This window comes from Micromys minutus (assembly GCF_963924665.1).
Source record: "Micromys minutus genome assembly, chromosome: 29".
Lineage (NCBI taxonomy): Eukaryota > Metazoa > Chordata > Mammalia > Rodentia > Muridae > Micromys > Micromys minutus.
In genome coordinates, this window is record NC_137964.1 from 25,641,718 (window position 1) to 25,665,658 (window position 23,941).

At 49.2% G+C, this 23,941-nt stretch overlaps 1 protein-coding gene across 5 annotated transcripts in view; it reads left to right on the forward strand.

Annotated features, from left to right (window-relative positions):
* The first annotated feature begins 582 nt into the window (after nucleotides 1–582).
* Nucleotides 583–23,941, forward strand: part of CAMKK2 (calcium/calmodulin dependent protein kinase kinase 2) — a 47,814-nt gene continuing 24,455 nt past the window's right edge. For all 5 annotated transcript variants that reach the window (XM_080940838.1, XM_080940835.1, XM_080940836.1 and 2 more), the window contains exons 1-5: nucleotides 583–717; nucleotides 13,359–13,884; nucleotides 19,800–19,847; nucleotides 21,535–21,588; nucleotides 22,493–22,544. In XM_080940838.1, coding sequence (XP_080796964.1) covers nucleotides 13,417–13,884; nucleotides 19,800–19,847; nucleotides 21,535–21,588; nucleotides 22,493–22,544 — 622 coding nt within the window. In that variant the 5' untranslated portion in view covers nucleotides 583–717; nucleotides 13,359–13,416. The remainder of the gene's footprint in view (nucleotides 718–13,358; nucleotides 13,885–19,799; nucleotides 19,848–21,534; nucleotides 21,589–22,492; nucleotides 22,545–23,941) is intronic.

The following is a 23,941-nucleotide window of genomic DNA, read 5'->3' on the forward strand; positions in this document are numbered from 1 at the left end:
TTCACTGACCCCCCCCCCCCACATCCAAGGCCATCGGGTCAGCGAGCCCTTGACATACCCTTTTCTTTCTCCGTTCTTACCCAGCTGGGAGACTAACCGAGTTTTTAGGCTCCAGTAAAGTAAAACGTCAAAAAGGGGAAGAGTGTTTGGTCAGCTTTGTGGGGAGACCTAGAACTTCACTGGGCCGCTCAGAGTGAGTGATGCATTTTAGGGCGAGCCTTCAGCAGTGGTCAGTGGGGAGGCGGCTGCGGAAAGGATTTCCCCCATAATGGGCGTTGCCCCGAAATCCAGGGAGAAAACCGCTCTCGGGTTTCCCCCGTCGCCTTTGGGGAACTTCTCTACGCTCAGGAACAAAGCGGCGTGGAGCAGCTGGCAGGAACCGAGACCCACTCGCAAACTCGCGGCCTGTGCGCCCCTGCGCGAGCCCGAGCCTTGCTTCCTGCCGCCGACCGCCTCCTTCCCCCTCCCCCGCCCAGCCTCGCCTCCGCCCCGCCGCTACTTAAGTCTCCGCCGGCCCCGGCGCGCGCGGCCGAGGCTGCGGCGGGCACGCGCGCTCCGCGGCCGGTCCTTGGCCAATCAGCACGGAGCCCGAGGCGCCGCCGCGCGCGAGCCGAAGCCCGGGCGGTTCCTCCGGTGGAGAGCCGAACCGGACCGAGCCGAGCCGAGCCAAGCCGAGCCGGGGGCGCAGAGCGCGGGAGGCGGCGGCGCGGAGCTCAGGTGAGCTGGCCCGAGGCGGGCCGGGCTGAGTGTGGGGGGGGACGCAACCTCCCTGTGGGTCTCCGGGTCCCGGACGCGCGCGGGGCCGGCAGTTACAGCCCAGAGGCGGGCCCCGAGGGGACCCCACGTGCGCCGCCCTGCGCCCCGCCACGTGGAGGACTGCTCCCCCTTTCCCCCGGCCTCCCGAGCGGGGCGGTGCTCGGGCCCCCGGCGGCAGGGGCCCGGCCTGGAGTTCCGCACGGAGTCAGCGGGCCCCGGGCGCTCTCGGATCCCGGTGACGGCCTAGGCCACCCCTGGCGCTTGACAGGTGCGGAACCTGAGCGCGCGGGAGTGTCCCACCCCCGCAGGCTGCAAGGCACGGGGGGAAAGAGGGGGACCCGGGTCCTAGGGGCTTGGCCCGGAGTCTGCCCTCTGGTCACCCGGACCTCACAGGCCGAGTTGATCCTTTTGACCTAAATTTACCTCCAGGCTGCAGCACGCGCGGTGCGTGAAGAGTGCATGCCCGGCTCCCTCTGGCTCAGCCCTGGGCTTGGTGCCCTGGTATCACCGGGGCTTTGCTAGGGTTCTCCCCACCCCCTAGATGCCCAGTTTGGGGAACGGGGTGTTTTCACAGCTCTGTCAGCCTCCTCCCCGGCTGCTCTCACTTGGAGATGAAGAGGTGGCACTTTGCAGAGGGATGGAGCAGGGGGTGGAGGACATCCCAGGTGCCTTGGGCAAAGAAGCAGCCGATCCGGGGGTGGGTCATGCTCCGCATTCATTACCCTAGATGCAACTTTTTCCTTCCTCAGCCTCTTCTGTGATGTCCCCCAGTCTTGGAGTAGAAACTTCAGGTGCCCTGGGGCATTAATGATGTCTTTTACTACCTCCTCCCGACTCTGCCCCCACAGGACCGAGAGGAGGATTGCTCTGCCCTCCCCACAGCTCCTTTGTTCTTTGGAAGTGGCAGGGGCTGCCACTGTTCCCCAAGCCCACAGAAACTGCAGTTTCAGAATAGATTGTGTATCAGTGTACGGAAGCAGCTTCCATTTGCCCAATCCTCCTCCTGTACTCTCTGCTGCTAGTACCCACTTCATCAAAACCATCATCTGATGAGCCCCTACCTTGGATAATCATACTTACACTTTTCACCCGTGCTGGGGATAGAACCCAGTGCCATGATCATGCTCCTAAGCACACCCTCTTACCAATGAACCACGCTCCCACCCCCTAGTTAACATTTATTGAGTTCTAGCTGTGTGGTGAATACTGTTATCTTGCCTGGGTAATCTCATTTAATGCTAACCCAAATCCTAATGTGGTGGGAGTTTTTGGTCACTGTGGTTGAGAATAGGAGACTGAGGTTCCTAGCATTAAGTGGCTCAGAGAGGTTCGTTAACTTAGCCAGGATCACACAGGCAATGTAAGGCTTCCCTTGCCTGGCCGGGGGGAGCCCAGGCCTGTTTACTAGGCTGTGTGTGAGGATGTAGACATCCTGCTGTCCTGTCAGGACTCAGGCTTGTCTTTCTCTGCAGTTGTTGGTGGGCTAATAACTATGCAGTATTTCCCAGAGGACAGTTCCACCCTCCTGGTGAGCATTTGGAAACAACGTGGGAGTGACTTTTGGCTTGTCAAAATGAGACTAAGCGCTCTTGGTATTTAGTGGGCAGGATCTAGGGAATGCCAAATGTCCTGTAAGAATGTCCCTACCTCAAATGCCAGTAGGGAGATGTTGAGAAATGCCATAAGCCTCAAGTGCTGGGGAAATGGAGAGAGAGAGAGAGAGAGAGAGAGAGAGAGAGAGAGAGAGAGAGAGAGAGAGAGAGAGAGAGCGCGAGCGAGAGCTACAGGGTGCTATTTCTGGAGCAATCTGTTCTGATGGGAGTAAACCCCAGAGGCTCCCTGGAGGAGGTGTCATTTATGCCAAGCCTTCAGAGATGGGCTGAAAAGTTGAGGGATTAGGTAGAGGGAATAGGACAGGACCCGACTCAGCCGTGGGACTTTGTGATAGGATGTGGACAGTGGCTAGGTCTGCTTTCTTTCCACCATCCTGGGCATCTGGACATGTCCTGTTTCACACTGCTCCTCTGAGTTAGAGTCCTTGGACTCGGGGGCCAGAGAGTCTTAAGATGGCTCTCGGGCTGCGGTGCTCTCTCTGGTCACAGTGATACTCGTTCCTTGGGAGCTTAGATGTTTTTCTCTGATTCTCCAAGGCTTAGACTGGGGAGGTGGCTCAGTTGGTAGGGTGCTTGCCTGGTAGACTTTGCTAGCAAGCCCTCTGCCGTCCAACTCCATCCCCCAGCATTGCATGTCTGTTCCCTCTATTTTTATCACCTCAAAAGGAAATCCTGTACCTAATAAAGCGTCGCTCCTTGTTTCCAGCATCCCTCCCTCCAGTCTCCGGCACCCACACATCTGCTTTCCCTGGGATTTGTGTGCCGAGGATGCTTCCTGTGAGTTGCATCTTATATAATAGGTGGTCTTTTGTGTCTGGCTTCACTCAGAATCACATCTTCTACATGTCCTTCCTTTTTATGGCTAAATAATATTCCACGGTCCATGCAGACTGCACCTGGTTTATTTATCATGGCAGACATTTGTGTTTCTGGTATATGGGCTTCTCTTTCTTTTCCTCTTCAGGGAGACAGGGTCTCAGTATGTAGCCCAGTCTGGTCTTGACCTCTTGAGCTTTCATCTGTCTCCTGCACGCAGACACCACCATGCCTAGTTGGTTTTCTTTTTTCACTTATAAAATATTTTAAGTGGAGAGAGATGCCAAAGCGTGGTTTTGCTTTGTTTGTTTGGACTGATTTGTATTTCACAAGGCAGGAAGGAGGCCCTGGGCATGACAGAAACTTAGCTTTGGCTCTGCAACATCAAACCCCGTTCGGGGGTCTGGGAATGGATGCTTTACTGTGGGGATGCCAGGACCTGCTCTCTCTCTGGGAGTCTCCGAGCTGCCGGAGAGGCCTGTGCAACAGATGAAGCATATTCTGGGCTATCTTTCCCTTGTGGAAAGGGAAGAAGAGAGAACTGGAAGCCTCTGGCGTGCCCCCACACCCACCCCATCCCCAAAGCTGCAAAGGCACTATTTCTGTGTTGCCTCCTTTTATCCTGGTGGCTGTAAATAGTTGAGAGATGGCAGTTACAGAGATAAAAATGCTAATCCCAACCTGGAAAGGAGCGATGGATGATCCTGCAGGAAGTGGGGGCGAGGAAGGGAGGCCAGGATCTTGCCCACTGCCCTGAGAGGTTGAGCAGCAGGCAGATTTGAGGGAAGGCCGAGGTGGGTGGTGCCCAAGTGCTTCCGTGAGTGAACCCTTAAAGTTGAGTCGCTGGTTAGATAGGAGGGCAGGGCAGGGAGCACATTCCCTGGGTCATTTTGGTTGAGGCATGATCCTGTTTTGTAGCCCAGACTGGCAGTGTGAGCTTAAAAGATCATCCTGCCTCTGTCTCCCTCGAGCTGGGATTCAGGTGCCACCATACCTACCTAGCTCCATTGTGCTGTTATTCGTGAGGCACGCTGCCCTCAAAGCCTGTGGAAGAGAGCAAGCTTGCCTTTGGGTTTATTTGTTCCCCATTCAGGGTCCAGGTGTGGGGGGCAGGTGGCCCTGTAGACTTGGTTTCCTGGTTTGTCCCTGCTTAGGAGATTGTATACTTGAGGCTGGAGAAGGAAGAAGGTGGGTTAAACACTCTTATAAACAAGCAAGATGAGGGAGGGAGAGCCATGTGGGAGGGCAAGATAGGGCCCCCTTGTCTCTGATTGGCCAGACTGTATGCTGGAGTGGATCCCCCCCTCCCCCCCCCTGTCTCTGTCTGCCCCCCCCCCTGTTTCCATTACAGATTAAAATTCCATTTGCTTCTCTGCCTTTTCTTTGGTTGAAGTCTGGGAGGGAGTCAGTGGGAAAAGGGCTAAGAAGATATAAGGCCACTTCCCATCACAAGTTCTGGCTCCCCGAAACGCTCACCCTCCTCAGCCACATGGCCATCCTTGCTGGATCTTCAAGGCCCTCAAAGCCTGACTATAAAAGGGCCGTCCTGTTATTTTTGAGATCCCTGAAAGTGGCCAGCAGTAACTCACAAACTCCTTGGTCACTCAGGGTCTTGGGCAGCAAGGATCTGGATGCCTGGTTCTAGTCCTTGCCCAGCCACAAGCCTGCTCCCTGCCTTCTCTTACCTGTCCTGGTTTTTAACTTCTTCACCTACAGCCCCTCCACCCCCTACATCATTGTTGAAGCAGTGGGCAGTGAGAAGCTTTTACAACGTAGCAGTTTGGCTGTAAAAAATAAACAAACAATAAAACCACACTTTTTTTTTTTTTCAGATTTGAGGCCTGTGTAGTGGTGTGGCACACTTCTAATCCCACTGCTCAGGAGGCAGAGGCAGGCAGATCTCTGAGTGATCTCTGAGTTTGAGGTCAGACTAGCCTACAGATCTGGTTCCAGGACAGCCAGGGTTAATAGAGACCATATATATATATTGTTTTAAAGATTTATTTATTTCTTTCTTATACATAAATACACTGTAGCTGTCTTCAGACACACCAGAAGAGGCCATCAGATCCCATTACAGATGGTTGTGAGCCACCATGTGGTTGCTTGGGATTTGAACTCAGAACCTCTGGAAGAGCAGCCAGTGCTCTTAACCACTGAGTACTCTCTCTCCAGCCCTACCATATCTTAAAAAGATTCCCCCCCCCCCCAATGATGTTTTTAGATAAGCTAAAGCCAGTCAAGGTCTTTTTATTTTCTTAATTTATGTGTATGTTTGTGTGAGTATACACCACCTGTGTGCCAGCGTTCACAGAGGCCAGAAGAGAAGATTAGATGTCCGGGAGCTTCAGGGATCTAAACCCTGGTCCTCTGCAACAGCCGTGGGTGCTCGGAACTGCTGAGCTGTCTGTCTCTCCAACTGGCAGTCGAGGAGTTAGACCTCAGACGCACAGAAGCCTTTGCTCTGCTCTGGTTTAGTGTCTTCCCCAAGACCCCTTGATCATGGGCTAGTCACTCAGACCCCTCTGCCTCAGTCTCCTCACTGGAGAAATAGAGAATAACACAGTTACCATGACAACTAATAAATTGATACAGACTTAGTCTGATGCTGAGCGGGCAAGAGAGACTCACTGTTGCCACAACTGCACTATTAGAAGAAATTCCTGAGCAGGCGGTGTTCCTTCCAGTTAGCCTGCTCACTGGGTCTTCTCTGACATGCCCTCTTTCCCTTTAAGGTAAACAAACAAAGGGGGCTGCCTGGGTTCTTAGGGAAGTGGCAGCTGCCTTGCAGTTTGGCCCTCAGGGGTAAGGAGAAGCTCTGAGTTCTTTGTCACTTGTAGGTCAGAGTCTTTAGTAAGTGATGAGCTCTGTTGGCTCACGGAGGTGAAAACACTAGGTGTGTGGGTGGATCAGGGTGTCAAAGTGGGTTTTCTATCCATTGTCTTCTCTTGGTCGACATCATTCTAAGGCAGAGATCTCACAGCACTAAGTTCGGAGGAGAGAACCTTTCCCCTGAAAAAACAGAGAACACTGAAAAAACAAAACAAAAAGTCTGGCAGAGTGAGGTCCATTAGCCTGAGTTCAGACACATCCATTCTCTTGAATCTATCACTTGACCAGAGTAGTTGATGTCCACTAGGGCAGTTTTGAGCCATGGTGGTGGGGTCGGTTCCATAGGGCTGCCTCACATAGGAAGATGTTCCCAGACATAAACTGGGCTGCCGTCCTCTGACTAAAGGAATGCAGACGCTAGGCCATCTAAAGACAGCTTCCGACCTTCTGACTGGTCTTGGGATGTTTGGAAATATACAACCTCCAGCTTCCCTTTGTCGAGTGCCACCTGTGTTCCAGAAAGTTCCAAGCCTGAGAATTCAGTGGTGAATTCAAGACCTCAGTCTCTCCAGCCTGTCAAGCCATGTTGCTGTGTTGGGTCTGGGCTTTTGTTCCCGGTACAGTTGGAGGCCGGTGCCTCTGGTCTCCCCGTCATATAGATCGAGTCCCTGGGACGGGAGTCATGTGGCCGATGGGAGCCTCTCGTTAAGATTTGACCCAGTTTGTACTTTACTCAGGAGACAGTTGGAGTTTGGGACCTTTGCAAGGCTCTGTGCATAACTTTTAGGCCCCCCCCCCCCGTTTGCAGAAGCCCCAAAACTTTGACCTGTTTTAGTGATACTCGAAACTACTGTATGACTCTAGGTAAATAGGTAATTTTTTAAAAAAATCTGATTGTTTGTTTATTTGAGACAGGGTTTCTCTGTGTAGCCCTGGTGGTCTGGCTGACCTAGAACTCACTCTAGATCAGGCTGGCCTCGAACTCAAGAGATCCGCCTGCCTCCGCCCCCTGAGTGTTGGGACCAAAGGTGTTTGATGACTTGGCTGGCTGAGATCTTTCTTGATTGCTTCACCTTGGTTGTTTGAGACAAGGTCTCTCACTGAACCCGGCACTGACCACAGTCACCCCGGGGATCACAAAGCTAGCCTGTGCCTTGTAGAGAGACTCTGCTTCAAAATTTTAATTAGAAAAGAGAAATATTTCTCAGGGCAGTCTTCTTTGACACCCCTCCCCTCCCCAGCTTTCTTCGGTGCAGCCAGTTGCCTCTCTTCCATTCTCTTGTTTATTAGTCTGGCTCCCCCCCCCCCCCCCGTGCCCCCTCCACCACTCCCCCCCCCCCCCCCCCCCCGTCTGTATTACTACACTGGGCTGTTTCCTCTTAAATGTTTCATGAGATTGTTGGTCCCTTGCTACAGAAATCACTGTAGCTCCTCCATAGTCACTTGGAGTTTTCCTTTGACCCTTTGGGTGTTTTGGGTCTGTGTGTGTGTGTGTGTGTGTGTGTGTGTGTGTGTGTTTGACATGCTCCACTGTGTAGCTTGAGGATGTCCATCATAGCAGAGGATGAACCTTGAACTTCCTCCATGCCTGTACCTCCATAGTGTCTTAGGTGTGCTCCACTGTGCCCCATTATGCCGTGCTGGGGACCCAGGGCCTCTTGCAAGCTTGACAAGCACTCCACCAATTGATCTCCATCCCAGTTTGCCTGTTAAAAGAACAAATGAGTGATTTGAATTTCCTCTAGGGCCTTGGGCCTCAGTTTCCCCATTTGAGAGAGGATGTGGCTGTTCCTTGACTCTGGGATGGTATCATTCCTGGTCTTGAGGGAAATCTGTGGAGCTGATTTGCCCCTCCACCCCCTCTTTTTTTTTTTTTTGGAGTGCCAGGGAAGAGGGGCTCCAAGGACCCTGGTGGACTCTGATTCAGAGTCTCTGGTTCATTGACTCTCCTACTACTTGTCACACGACAGCCCCCGTTGTGGCTCAGCTCAGCGTTTGGCAGGCGGCAGTTGCTGGTTGGAAATGACCCCCAGGAAATGGAAATGGCCCAGTGTTTTCTGGAGGCCTGTGCCACTTGGCTTCCTGGCAGAGGAAGGAACATTCCTCTCGTCCTGGCTGGGGACTGGCTCCATCTGCTCCAGGAAAGGTCTGGTGTCTCCATTGGGTGCCCTGACTTGGGGTGGGGGGGCTTCCGGGTGGGGCAGTGCTTATGATTCATGGGGAACTGCCAGGCCCAGCCAGGGTTGCTGGCATTTTGTCAAACCTAAGCAGCTTATAGGAATGTCCTCTTCAGTCCTGTGTTCCGATCCCTGCCCTTCCTTGTGGAGGGCTTGTCCCAGGGGGTTACACAGCCCAGCATAGTTACTCCATGCCTGGTGCCTGCTGGGGCTAAGAGCAATCTCAGTACAGTCTTTTATGCCAAACTATTGTCTTTATGTTTACTTTTCTGTTGGGAGCTTCATTAGATTCGTGCAGGGTCCCTAAACAATTCAGAGTACTGGCTTAGATTGTAGGGATGGGACAGGGTCCTTCCAAACCAGCCCTCCTGGCCTTTGTTTATCTCTTCCCTGGGCCTGCCTTTCCTTCACAGACAGCCCTAGCCTGGGTCTGAGCTCTCGGTTCCCCTCCTTCCTTCAGACCTTGAAGGCCAAGCCTGCGTCAGAAGCAGCGGCCAGGGGAGGCCCAAGCCAGACACCAGCCGGCCAAGGAGACTGATTAAAAGCAGCTTTGATGGGGGCAGGCGGCTTGGTGTCCTTGGCCTGGAGTAGAGATCGATAAGCAATTGTTTTTCTGTTGGCAAGAAAAAAAATCTCCATTGACTTCCGCAGGCAACTGCCAAGTCTGGTTTTTTCTTTTCAGGAACACTTGTAGCCCCAACTGAAGTAGCTTCTGAGAGGAGGGAGAGAGGTCGCCTGCCCTGGGGTGTCTGGGCCACCATTGTGGAATCCATGGAATTGCAAGGTGGACTCACCAGGACAGTAGTCACTGGGGAACATTCTGGAACACAGCCCCGCAGAGGCACAGCTAGTGATGTCTTCCTCCGTGCTGAGGCGTGGCGGTACTCACTCTCTTCTGGAAATTCATCTCCAGGGCTGGAAAGACGCTCAGTGTAGTACTTTTACACAGGACCCGAGTTTAAGTCTGGCGGCTCAGAACCAGCTCTAAGAGATCTCGTGCCCTTTCTGGTCTTTATGACACCTCTGCTCCTGTGGTACAGACGTAGACGTTCACATAAATAAGGATTATATACATAACACACAGTGAAAATGAGCCATCTTTACCATTTTTACAATTCAGTGTGTCTGCTGTGTTGGGCTCCTCCCTTTAGCGAGGACTTCCTCATTCTCTCCCCTAGTCCCCCTCACAGCCGCTACTACTGTGCTGCCTTCTTCCCTTCCTGCTTTGGATTCAGGTTCTCTTGTAGTCCAGGCTACCTCAAACTCACTCACTGAGCTGCTAAAGTTGACCTTGAACTTGCGCTCTTCACAGCTTTTTCCCAGCAAGACCCAGCAGTGCAGGTCACGCAGTGCTTTCAGCACTGGCCCCACCCCCAACCCCAAATGAATTTGACCTTTGTGGGTGCCCCTCTCTGGTTGTCAGTTGGCTCTTGGCTCTTGGCTCCTTGGTTCGTTGCACTTGGTGTGTCAGACTAACTTTGACTCTTATGTGACCTACCACGTTCTGTGGGTCCACACAGTAGGTCCATTCACCCTTTGATGGACGTGAGGGTTCCATCCACCGTTTAGCAGTTGTGACGCCATGACTGTTGCTATGCAGGGGTCTGAAGCCGAGCCTTCAGTTTTTGAGTGACTGGCCTCGTGGGACTTCCATGGCTAACTTCCTGAGGAAGTGCGACGGCCGCTTGCTGTTTAAATGTGTGCTTCTCTTCTTGTAAACCAGGCTGAGCACCTTGTCACACGGTTGACGTTTTTTGTGGTTCGTTTGTGTGTGGTCTATGCAATGTATGTGTGTGCACGTGTTTGTACTGAGGCCAGAGACGGACAACTCGTATCTACAACTTTCCACCTTATTCCCTCAGGACATGCTTGTTCACCAACCCTAGAGCTAGGCTGGCACTCAGCAAGCCTCCTGTCCCTGTCCTCATAGTGCTGGGGTTACAAGTGCCCTTAGGTCACACCGACGTTTTAGTGTGGGTGCTGGGATTTGAACTCAGGCCTCACACTTGTGCAGCAAGCACCCTTACCCACTAAACCATCTCCCCAGCTCTTTATTGTATTTTTCTTTTTGAGAATAAATTTTATACGGTATATTTTTATCATTTGTTTTTCCTCCTTCAATTCCTCCCAGGTCCTCCCCACCTCCCTCCCCACCCAACTTTATGTTCTTTTCCCCCTCTCTTAAAACGAATAACCAAACCAAGCAACCAAGAGGAACCCAACACTTTTTTTTTTTTTTTTTTTTTTTTTTTTTTAATCATGATGGTGTTTTCTGGTTGGAGGAAAAAAACAGAGGCCCAGCCTCCTGTTGATATAGCAGATGTTTCTGAAAGGGCAATTTAGAGGGCCAGGCACCATTTCTTCGGCTCAGCCGCTTCCTCCAGGGAGTCCTGACTTCCCTCTCAAGGCCCTCCTTCTCCTGGGTGACCCAGGAGGCCATGTTACTCACAGAAATGGCAGCCAGCACCCACTGTTTTCCCAGCACCTAGAGATTCTCCTTGAGAACACAGCCACAGCTGTCATCACATTGCGGATGCACGAATTTAACTCACTCGTGTATTTAATGTCACCGGTGACATTTGTCCACCAGAATTTGTCAAACACACGAGCGAAAGGTTAATATTCTGTCCCAGGAATGGTGGGAACTGACAACCTAGAGGTGTGTGCCAATCTCCCCCCTCTCTGCTTCCCCCCCCCCTCTCAAATTGATATAAAAGTTCATGTGGTCCTGGACCTGGTGGCACGTACTTTTAATCCCAGTGCTCATGAGGCAGACAGAGTGAGTTCCAGTACAGCCAGGGCTACACAGAGAAACTGTGTCTGAAAAAAAACAGAAACAAACAGGGCTGGAGAGATGGCTCAGCGGTTAAGAGCACTGGCTGTTCTTCCAGAGGTCGTTCAATTCCCAGCAACCACATGGTGACTCACAACCATCTGTGATGGGATCTGATGCCCTCTTCTGGGGTGTCTGAAGACAGCTACCGTGTACTCATATAAATAAAAATTAAAAAAAAAACAAACAAAAACATTTATATGACCTAAATTAATTTTTGGGGGGGTACAGTACTGGGGTAGAACCAAAGTCTCCTCAAATCCTGGTTAGGAGCTTAGCTGCAGGCTGCACCCCTAGCCCTCTAATGAGCCCTTCTTTTCCTTTAAATTTGAGACGGGGCCTCACTATGTAACTCTGACTTGTCTGGCTGACGTGGATCTCACAGAAGTCCCCCTAACTCCATCTCTGTGGAGTATGCTGGGAGTAAAGCTGTGTAACGCCTGGCAGGTTAACCCTGTTAAGATCAATTCATTGCACTCAGTACATGTGCTGGGCTGTGAAATCACCACCTCCGTCTAGTCCCAAGACATTTTCGCCAAGATGAAGCCCTGTACCCATTTCACAGTCACTGTACTGCCCCAGAACGCTCCTCCGTAGTCCCAGGTCTGCCTGCGTCCCTGGATTTGCCTAGTATGGAAATAAAATTTCCATGGAATTACGCAATACAGAGCCTCTTGGTACGATGTTTTCATCTGTGTGGTAGCCGTTGTCAATTCTTCTGGCCCTTTTATGGTTGTCTATTCATCTGCCACCTTCCTCCTCAGCTCCAAGGATGAGAGCTGTTAGGGTGCACTCTTAGGAACAGACCCCACGGAAAGCCTCTAACTTTTTTGAGGAACCACCTTCGGGCAGCCATCTTGGTTTCTTAGGTGGTGCTCGGGGTTTGAACTCAGGTCCTCAATTGTGAGTTTGGGTCCTGTGTAGTAGGTGCTTGTTTTGTCTAATGTCTTTTTGCAAAGAAAACTTAAAGATGTATTTCTTTTTATTCTATGTGCAATGGTGCCTGCATGTATGACTGTGTGGGGGTGTCAGATCCCCTGGAGCTGGAGTTGTGAATAGTTGTGAGCTGCCATGTGGGTGCTGGGAACTGAACCTGGGTCCTGTGGAAATACAGCCAGTGTTCTTACTGCTGAGCCATCCTTTCTGTACAGATACTTTTACTAATTAAGAAAAAAAGGAAAAAGTCAAGAGGGTGCCTTAGAGATGGCGCAGCTAGCAAGCTGAGCTGTGAACACGGAGAAAGGTTGGTCTTTGGGGCTTGCTCTCCAGCCAGCCTAGCCTAACTGAAGCCCTCCAGGTTCGAGTGAGAAACCCTGTTTCCAAAAACAGTTTGGGAGGCCGGAGAGACGGCTCATTGGTTAAGAGGATCTGGGTTCAATTCCCTGCACTCACGTGGAAGCTTCAAAGACACACAAAATTCCAGTTCCTGTGATTCCAGTGCCTTCTGTCCTCTGTGGGCCCCCCTCAGACATGTGGTTAACATACATATACATATATACAGCAAAATGTCCACATAATACACATGAAAATAAAATGATTTTAAAGATTAAAAACCATTACTATTACCGTGTCGGGGAGGTTCCCGATGAATGAAACTGAAGTTGACCTCTGACCTCTAAACATACATGTGAACTCAGACACATCCCTATACACATCAAACATACAAAATCAAGAGACCTCATTTAATACTCTCTCTCTCTCTCTCTCTCTCTCTCTCTCTCTCTCTCTCTCTCTCTCTGTGTGTGTGTGTGTGTGTGTGTGTGTGTGTGTGTGGCCCTGGCTGTCCTGGAACTTGCTGTATAGGCCTGTTTGCTTCAAAGTCAGAGATCTACCTGCCAATATCTCTGCCTCTGGTATTAAAGGCATGTGTCACTATGCCCGGCTGCCTTTTTTCCTTGAAGACAGTGTCTCATGTATCCAGGCTGACCTCAGACTCCACTGTGAAGCTAAGTAAATGACCATGCATTCCTGAACCTCTGCTTCTGTCTCTTCTGAGTGCTTACATTCCAGGCTGCCCCACCACGCCATTATATACAGTGCTAGGGATTGAACCCAGGGCTGTTTGTTTGTTTGTTTGATTTTGTTTATTTCTCAAGGCATGATAGCTAGTCCCTGCAGACCAGGCTGGCCTCAGACTCACAGAGATCTGCCTGCCTCTGCCTCTGGAGTGGATTAAAGAAAGGTATGTACCCCCACTGCCTGGTGAACCCAGGGCTTTGTATGTGCTAGGCTAGCTCTCTACTGATTGTATTCACATCAGATGCTAGCCTGGCCTAGAGGATGGACTCCTGTCTCCCTGTCTGGCTGACCTCTGTTTCTCTCTTTCTGCAGGCAGCTCTGCTGCTGATGGAAGTGCCCCGGCCTGGCTGATGAAGTTGGTCCACACACCATGTCATCATGTGTCTCTAGCCAGCCCACCAGCGATCGGGTGGCCCCCCAGGATGAGCTGGGAAGTGGGGATAGCAGCCGGGAAGGCCAGAAGCCCTGTGAGGCACTGCGGGGACTCTCGTCCTTAAGCATCCGCTTGGGCATGGAATCCTTCATCGTGGTCACCGAGTGTGAGCCAGGCCGGGGTGTGGACCTCAGCCTGGCCCAAGACCAGCCTCTGGAGGCTGATGGCCAGGAACTCCCTCTTGATGCCTCGGAATCTGAGTCACGGTCCCTGCTTTCTGGTCGCAAGATGTCCCTGCAGGAGCGGTCCCAGGGTGGGCCGACATCCGGCAGCAGCCTGGACATGAATGGACGCTGCATCTGCCCATCTCTGTCCTATTCACCAGCCAGCTCCCCACAGTCCTCTCCCCGGATGCCCCGGCGGCCCACAGTGGAGTCACACCACGTCTCCATCACCGGTTTGCAGGTTGGTGCGCTTAGCTAAGCCGTGGCGGGGGTGGGTGGGGAGGAGAGGATGTGCTGACGGACCGTTAGAGGCTGCAGACTGAGGTGAAGTCTCAAAAGCAACAGAGCAAACATCCCTTCACGTTCCCACTCGACAAAAATAAGTTCTTCCTCTTTGACTGCTCCTGGGGAACTTCCACAGTCAGACTGAGGGTATCTCCTACAGCCTGGCTGCATCTTTCATGCCTTCCCCAGTAGCTGCCAGGCTGAGTTTGTTTTATTTCTTTGCCATCAATGGGATCCATGTAGCCCAGGCTGGCTTTGAACTTTGCATGACCCTCTTTCCTCAGACTCTTGAACGCCGAGATAACAGGTGTGTGCAGCCACTCCTGGCATTCCGAACTGCTTTTTTTTTTTAAATAACATTTTAGATTAGTTTGCAAGCTCTAGGATTTTATGTAAGCAGGTTCATTGCCTGTTTAAATGCTCTTTTTTAGCTCAGTTTCCTCTTCAGTGTAATGGTTTTGAGATTTATCTGTGCCTTTGGATACACTCCTGGCCCCGATAGCTACAGATCCAGCCAACCTTGAAAATATTCGAAAGGGTAAAAAAATTGCAACTCTGAGCCAGTGCGGGCTATTTTTTTCTTTCCATTAAATGATAATTTAAGTAGTTACTGCCTCTAAGCACCAGGGTAGGTAGGATGACTTACATAACAGTGACATTGTATTAAATACATAAGTAGCTGGGAACTGATTTACTGTGTGTGTGTGTGTGTGTGTGTGTGTGTGTGTGTATGTGTGTGTGTATATGTGTTTGTTTGTGTGTGTGAGAGAGTGTGTTTGTAGCAGGAGAGCGGCTCAGTGGAAGAGGTGGATGCTCATTCCCAGCACCCACATGGAAGCTTACAACCCCCTTTAACTTTAACTCCAGAGGATCTGATGCCATATTCTGACCTGTGGGGACATCTCACACAGACAAACACAAACATAGATAAAATAAAATAGTTAAGATCTGAAGGAACAGGGCTGGGTATGATGTCATCCCAGAATTCAGGAGGCAGAGACAAGAGGATCATTGCAAGTTCAGGGCCAGAAGAGCTGCCTCAGTTTCCTAGTGTGGAACTGTACGTGAGAGGGGCTGTAGAAAGAGTATTCTGTACTGGCACAGTCCCGTGCCATTTTCTCTGAGGGACTTGAGCTCTTCATGTTTAGTATCTACAGGGTTCAGTGGCCAGTCCCACGGACACCGAGGGATGTGTGCGCTAGTAGTTGATGTACTTCACTTACTGCTTAAAGTTTTTTTTAAAGAATTATTTATTTTATGTATATGATTACACTGTAGCTGTCCTCAGACACACCAGAAGCAGGGCATCAGATGGTTGTGAGCCACCATGTGGTTGCTGGGATTTGAACTCAGGACCTCTGGAAGAACAGTCAGTGCTCTTAGCCGCTGAGCCGTCTCTCCATCCCCATATCCTGCATCTCTAACAGGGTGTCTTTTATTTATTCTTTGACACTTTCATGCATGTCAACAATTGTATCTTAATCATATGGACCCCAGCCCCTCTCGCCTCCCACACCTCTCACACATGCTAATACAGACCCCATTTCTTTCTTGGCCCCTCTCTCTCTTTGGGGGAGGTAACTGCTCTTTGGGATATTAACTGATCTTGTTGGACTGACATTGTGCAGGTGACCATAGTTGCGGTGAGCTCACGAGTCCAGTGGTCATGTCATATCCTAAAGATAGCCTTTCACAGCCCTCCTCCCTGTCCTCTGGTTCTTGCATTGATTTCTGTCCCCTTTTGAGAGAGTCTCTGAGCTGAATACTCACCCGTTATTCTCAGCCCTCCGTCCAGTTGTGAGCCTCTGTGATAGCATGGCCACTGCAGAGACGCTTCTCTGGCCAAGTTTGAGAGCAGCTCTAAACTAGGGGAGTAAACATAAATATTAGAAGGCAGTTCGACGTCGTGTCATTTTTTAGGAAAACAACAGCAGTAGGTTTCCTTGTAGGGCCTGTGACCTTGTGGCCTTCAAAGCCGAGAGCTGTCAGCCCTACAGTGCCAAGCTTGGATTCCCTCAAATGGGGCAGGCCTCAGAACCAGTCAGAAGTCATGGCTTTGGTTTCCTTCACAACCTCTATACCGTATTGAATCAGGTCAGTGTGACTGACAGCATGCAGTGTTTGCTGCTTGGGCCATATGTGATGTTTTCTCTCCCCCGCGGCCTGCATGGCACCTTCAGACACTATGAAAATGATTCATCAGGGAGGTGGTTGTAGCTTGGTTTCTCTATGTCTTTAGCCAAAGTGTGTTGTGTTTTCGGTAGCAGTTTTACTTATGGGAACCCAAGGGCAGTGGTAAGAACCTATGTGCTATTGGGGGGCCTCTGGGATGTCTCTGAGCTGTACCTGTAAAAGGGGGTAGCACTGAAATTTGAATTCAGTCACCCACAACTTTTGGGCTAAGTATTGCCCACTATGCAAGGCTACCTGTGCTTAATTTTTTTTTTTTCTTGGAACAGGGTTTGTGTGTCTGTTATAGTCCCTGGCTGTCCTGGAACTCTCTATATAGACGAGGCTGTCCTTGATTTCACAGAGATCTGCCTGCTTCTGCCTCTTGGGTGCTGGGACTAAAGACATGCGCCACCACACTCTAAATAGCAGGATTGAGGCTGGCCCGGAATGTATGAGGCACTGTGCTTGAGAGGAGGGAGAGTGGAAAGCAAGGGGGAGAGAAGTTTTCAGGGGGGCTGCCCACTCCCTACTTTCTGTTCCGGCAGCTGAATGGGAAGCCGTGAGCGCTGTGCGGTCTCCCAGCACTTGGTCCGGCTTCCTGTCCTTCTTCGCTGGCTTGCCGTGCCTTTCATCTCTCTCTGTTCAATGCCTCTTCATGCTTACTAACCATTTATCCATCTTTAAAGAAACGTCTGCTCTTGTGTCTTGCTCACTTTTTAATAATAACTTTTATATTTTGAAATCATATCATTCCTCCTTCTAACCCTTCCCATGTGTCCCTCCTTTGACTTGCTCTCACTCCAATTCATAGCTTTTCCTTCTTTTTCTTTTCTCTTTCTTTTCTGGGAGGGGATTTGGAGACAGAGTTTCTCAGTGTAGTTCTGGTTGTCCTGGAACTTGCCCTGTAAAGTAGGTTGGCCTTGAACTCAGAGATCCACCTTCCTCTGCCCCACCTAGTGTTGAAATTAAAGGCATGCACTAACTCAACCTGGTTCATGGCCTCTTTTTCTTTAGTTTCTGTTGTATATATACATATTCCTACATAAATACATAAATACAACCTGCTCAGTTTGTAGAATTTTTACCATGCTTATTTTTTTTTTTAATTTGGGTTGTTGGACTTCTGAGTTGTTAGCGTTCTTTATATATTGTGGTTATCAGTCCTTAGTCTAATGTGAGTGTGGTGTGGATATATATGTGTGTTTGTGAGTGTAGGGTGTGTATATATGTGTGAGATGTGTGTGTGTGTGTGTGTCTATGTGCATGTGTGTGAGATGTGTGTGAGGTGTGTATGTGTGTGTGTGTATGTGTGCATGAGTGTGTATGCATATGTTTGAAGTAGATATGTGTGTGCATGTGTGTGGAAGTGTGTGCATGAGTGAGAATGTCAGTTTATATGTTGTTAAAGGCCAGCTTCACAAATCAAGGGAAACTGAGGCAAGGTCATAGAGTCAGCAGTTGATCACTCAACACTTTCATCTGAGGAAATAAAACTTGATACATTGTGGCCAGAAATCCCTGTGACCATCCAGAGACTCTCTATACTTTGAACTCTTTAAACTCTTGTGGGGGAACAGCCAGAAAGAAAAGAGAAAGGAAGAAATCTCTCTCTAACACACATACACACACACACACACACACACACACACATATTCACATGTTGAGTGGATAAAGCAAAGTTCCAACCACTTTACATATACACACATGCACACATATGGATGGAGCATACCCCAATGAATAGGCTTCAACCATCTTGTGTGTGTGTGTGTGTGTGTGTGTGTGTGTGTGTAAACATTTCTCATCTCTTCTCTCTGTAAGTTCAACGTAACCCCAACACAATAATTCATCATTGGTTAACAGTTTAAGCAAGCCAGTCTACAGTGTCAACTCTCTTCCTGTGCTTAGCTGTTGAGACCTGTATTTGCCAAGAAGCAGACCATCACCTACGCCTTTTTTCTGAAGTGTTCAGCTAAATGGGCCAATCGGGGATCCTCCATTCTTACACTCACTGTAGAATTATTTAGTTTTATTCATAACCCTGTCTTTTCATGGTTATGACAAGGGACATGGCCACATCCCTAGACCACAAGGTCCAGCAACTCAGACCCAACTTAGAATGAAGCTTTCTTTGATCATTAACTTGTCTCAAGCCTGTGTTTCTCTCGAGTCCATTACATGCCTGTAACACGTGAGCTCACTGCTCCCTTTCTAACCCATGCCGCCGTTACTTACCTTCTTCCAGGAGCGGCACAGTCTGGTCCTCATTCTTTCATCTTTTTGGCAGAAACAACCTAAGCCACCTCCTTAAGTTTTTTGTTAACTACCCTAACTTCCTAAAGGCATTTAAACCAAACCAGGAATTCCAGAAAATCATTAATTCACCTAAACTATTATTTTTAATGAAAGTTCATTTCTATGTTGCTTTGCAGGCAAATTGCCCAGTAGAGTGGGCTATCACCAAGGAAGTAATCACTCCAGGCTATAGGCAATGGGAATGTCCCCATGACAGTCATGTCAGGCCAGATATATGAGGACTATAGTAGTGACAAACTGGAGAAGGCACAGCAGTAGCAAAAAGCAATCTTGGGACGGAGTTCTGGGGCTGTGCCTCTCCAAGGTACACCCATCACAGTGAGCAAAACACTGGGCCATCTCCAGGAAGCTCACTTGCCCACTGTAGCTGCTCCTGCATGGTGTCTCCAATGTGTGTGTGGCTGAGTGTTGGAATGAGTGTGTGTGTGTGTGTGTGTGTGTGTGTGTATGTGTGTGTGTGCATTTGAGCATGTGTGTGAGAGTGCATGTGTGTGTACATGTGTGTACTTGTGTGTGTATGTGCGTGTATGAATGACTGAAAGTGCACGTGTGTGAGTGCGTGTGTGTGCTTGTGTGTGCATGTGTGAGAGTGAGTGTGTACAAGTGTGTGTGAGTGTGTATGTGAGCAAGTGTGTGTGTGTGTTTGTGTGTGTGTGTGTGTGTGTGTGTGTTGTAAATTATTTGCTTCAGCTCAGGCAATTTTTCTTTTTTTTGAGACACGTTCTTGTGTAGCCTAGACTGACTTCAAGTTCACCTTTTAACTGAGGATGATTTTGAACTCCTGATCTTCCTGCCTCACCTCCTGTCTCTTTCCCTGACACAGGACTTTGGCTGCATAGCCCAGGGTGGGCTGAGGTTGCAGCTTAGTGGTAAAGTGTCTAGCATGCATAAGGCCCTGAGTGTGCTCCCTAGTACCCACCCCCCATAATAACAAAGATAGTATATATTCTTTTTGCATGTTGGCGTGTGTGTGTGTTCACATGTGCATAGGTGCACATGTGTAATGAATGCAGGTGGAGACCAGAGATCAGCCTGTCATGAGGTTATGGATGAAGCCATCTTGTTTTTATAAAACAGTTTCTCACGGGAGCTCAAGTGTGTTGATTAGCCTGACTGGCCGATGTGCCCCAGGGATCCTCCATTCTCTGGCTTTCCACTGCTGGGATTATAGGTGTAGCCCCTATACCTGCCTTTTTAAGTAGATTCCCAGGTTCATACCACGTCCTCTTGCTTGTGTGGCAAGCAGCTCATCACCTGAGCCATCTCCCGTTCCCAATATATACTCTTTCTTTTTTGGGGGGATGGGGTATGGTGCAACTCCTTGACTTTGCAGTCGTTATTATTTTGGTGAGATTTGTCTCATCTGTGCCCCTCCTTGCTTTCCAGGACTGTGTGCAGCTGAATCAATACACACTGAAGGATGAAATTGGAAAGGTAAATGTCCCCAAAGCTCGGCCACCTTTGTACCAGTACCAGGGACGTCCCTGACACCTTGGAGCTGGGAGGAGAGGGACCTTTGGAAGCAAGGATGGTGGGGTGAAAGGGTTTTGTCATTAATAGTTTTGTGTGTGTGTGTGTGTGTGTGTGTGCGCGCGCGCTAAAGGTTTATGACAGATGCCTTTTCTCAGTACCTCTCCACCTTATTCTTGGAGACAAGGTCTCTCAGTGAACCTGAAGCTCAGAGATTCTGCAAGACTAGCTGGCCAGCGAGCCCCAGGTATTCTGTTGTTGCCCACCCCACCCAGCACTGAAATTATAGGTGGGTGCTACCACACATGGCTTTTTATGTTGGTGCTAGGGATTTGAACTCATATCTTTATGCTTGTGTGGCCAGCATTTTACTATCTCAATGTAGTCCCGGCTAATACTCTGTAGACCAAGATGGCCTCAGACTCACAGAGATCTACCTGCCTCTGCCTTCCAAGAGCCTGGATTGAAAGTGTCCAGCATCATGCCTAACCTGTTTTATTTATAATGATAAATTTAGATGAGTTTCTGCAGTTCAGAAAACTTCTGGAGAATTCCTATGTTGCCATGGTGATAATTCCCATCACATTAATGGGGCTCCCCTTGCCCCATCTCAAAAGCTAACAGAAGATAAGTTAGTAGCATCATTGGCCTAAGTATGCTGAGTATAGGACCATAAGGACTGGTGCAGACTGAAGCTAACTGTAAGCTATGAAGTGAAGCCGCTTAGGTATGAGATCTGAGTGGAGCTGCCTGATATTTGATCACAAAAACCCAGAGATTGTGTTATTTACTTTAAAAAAAAAAGTTTTTCTAGTTGTGGTGCTGCTTAGAACACTTAGTACACACCTTTATCCCAAACAATGAAGGCAAAGTTGTGCAGAATGAAGGACCCACGACATCAATGAAAGTGATGTCGAATTGAGTGGCAGACAAAGTGACGAATCAGAGAAAGATTTGACAAAATAGCATCTGCCCAACTCTTGACAAGAGAGGGAAGGGAAGCTACTTAAGGGAGCCATGCAGAGAGAAGGGGAGAGTTTTACAGAGACAGGCTGAAGAGAGAACAAGCTAGACCCAGGTGAAGACAGAGAATGAGAAGGAGCCGGAAGATTAGAAAAGATTGCTGGAGTTAGTTTGAGGCCAAGCAAAGCAATTCAGGAGAGGCCAGTAGAGAAGCCAGACTGAATCAGTCAGCTCGGAGAGGAGTTTGAGCCAGAACAGCTGAGTTGGCCAGCCAACAAGAGTTCAGGAAGAGCTAGCAAGGGCAAGTCTCAGGGTTGAAAATGTTCTAGGCCTAGAGAAGAGGCTAGAAGCTTACAGGACTAGGCCTAGGTTAGCAGACAGAGGCAACATTTAATTTACATCAGGTGTATAAAGGTTACTTTTATAATAAGGTGGAGTGAGGAGTTCTGGAGAAACTGCTTTTGTATGGAAATAAAGCTTATTATTGGCAGATTTTTCAAACCTGGGTTTTTATGTGAGTTCTTCCCATTTAAATGCTAGCAGCTAGTTTTGATTACAGACTTGGCAAGTCCAACAGGTTGCAGTCTCAGTACATCTGCCCAGTGAGCTGCAGTCTGTAGCCTGGCAGAGTCCTCATCTCATAGAGTATGGCTTCTGGCTAGTCCTTCACATGCATCTCTTTATCCAGGGCTCCTATGGTGTTGTCAAGCTGGCCTACAATGAAAATGACAATACTTACTACGTGAGTATCCCCATCCCATCTAAAGAAAAGCCTCTTTTCTAGCATTCCACTTCCAGCACTCAGCTCCTAGCACTCAATTCTCAACTTCCAGCACTCAGGTCCCAGCACTTAGTTCCCAGCACTCAACTCCCAGAACTTAGCTCCTAGTACTCAGCTCCCAGCACACAGCTCCTAGCACTCAGCTCTCAGCTTCCAGCACTCAACTTCCAGCACTTAGCTCCCAGTACTCATCACACAGCACTCAGCTCCTAGCACTCAGTTCCTAGCACCCAGCTTCCAGCATTCAGCTCTCAGCACTCAGCTCCCAGTACTCAACACCCAGCACTCAGCTCCCAACACTCAGCTCTGATCGAGGTTTGGGTATTTGTTCTCCCATCTTACTCTTAGGTTGTTTAGGAGGAAGCAACACCCTCATTTTACAGATGGTCTAGTGACTTTCATACCCCTGCTCTGAGCTGCCCTTCCTGCCTCTTCCACAGTCCCCAAACAAGGCAGTAGATGGATAGAGTGCCCTTGTAGCTGAGGCACTGGGGTCAGTGCAGTGTAGGTTCAAACCTTTACCATGTGCTAACAGCATGACTTTGGGCAGGCAGCCATCATAGCCTTCCTTGGCCTGTTGCTCTGGCTCTGGCTCACTGTCTGACCCAGTGGCACGAGTCACGAGCTTAGTAGTTCCCAGCTGGGTCTGCTGACAAGGAACCTCAGGAAGACTCCAGGGTTGGCATTGGCACAACTCCAGGTGTCTTGTCTTCACATAGCCCAATAGCAGCTTGCTCCTGCTGGTGACATGAGGCTCTCACTACCTTGTCCTGAAGTGCCAAGGGCCTGAGAGCACAGTGAGGCTTGGAGAGCAGAGAACCTGGTTGTCTCTTTTAGCTGAATTTGGGGCTCTGTTCTTCTGCAGGCAATGAAAGTGCTGTCCAAAAAGAAGCTGATCCGACAGGCTGGCTTTCCACGTGAGTGTTGTGGACCTTTGTTCTAAGGTGTGGGGACAGAGCCAGGTGAATTCGATGTCCAGCAGAGAGACTCTGGGAAGACACCACATCCTACACAGAGCTTCCCCTGAGAGCAGTGCTGAGCTTCTTGCTGTGGGGTCCTAATTTGTTTTCTTTTAAGAGTTTTGTCTTAGTTAGGGTTTTCTGCTATGAACAGGCACCATGACCAAGGCAAGTCTTATAAAAGGCAGTATTTAATTGGGGCTGGTTTACAGGTCAGAGGTCCAGTCCAGTATCATCAAGGTGGGAGCATGGCAGAGCCCTGGTAGGAATGGTGCAAGAAGAGCTGAGAGTTCTACATCTTCATCTGAAGGCTGCTAGTGGAAGACTGATTTCCAGGCAGCTAGGGTGAGGGTCTTAAGCCTATGCCCACAGTGATACACCTACTCCAACAATGCCACACCTCCTAATAGTGCCACTTCCTGGGCCAAGCAATACAAGCCATCACAAGTTTAAAAGCTGAATTTGAAGGCTGGAGAGATGCCTCAGCAGTGAAGGTACTTGCACCAAGACTGATCACCTGAGTTTGATTCCTAGGCTCCACAAGGGTAGGACACAATTCACTCCTACAAGTTGTCTTCTGACCTTCACATTCATTCTGTGGTATATACAGTCCAGAATAAATAAAATAATAATAATAAAATGATGAACATGGAGTTACCAGTGTCTTTGTTTCTTTTCCTGGTATCATGATCAAAGACTGCCAAAACCAATTAAAGGATGAATCTTTTACTTTGGCAGCTATTTGGGACTTTGGAACTGAGCTTGAGGCAGCTGGTTACATTGTATCCAGGGTCAGGAAGCAGAGAGGAATGAATAGCAGTGTTTAGCACCCTTCTCTGCTTATCTAGCCAGGATTCCCAGCTAGAGAATGGTGCCACCCACGGTGGTCAAGTCTTCTCACCTCAATTAGTGCAACAAAGATAATCCTCCAGAGACCATCTCTCGGGTGATTCTAGAGTCTTTCTTGTTACCAATATTAATGGTCACAACTTAGGACCAAGCAACTTCTCTCTAGTATCCAAGAGAATGAAAAATGCACGAAGCTTATCTGTGCACGTGGCTAGCAGCACTATTCACAATATCTGTCGAATGGAAACAACTCTAATGGCCTATTGAATAAGTAAACTGTGTGTGCATATGGTGGATTAATAATATGGAGCCATAAAAGGGTAACAATTTGTGCTATTATGTGAGTGAAAGCATGCTAAGTGATAGAGACCAGACACAAAAAGTCACTTACTGTATAACGCCATTTATATAATTAGATTAGCAGGAGGATGAATCAGAATTTTGGAAAGAGCAACAAAATGTTCTGCAGTTACCTTGTGGTGATGGTACTTAAAAACCACCAAGAT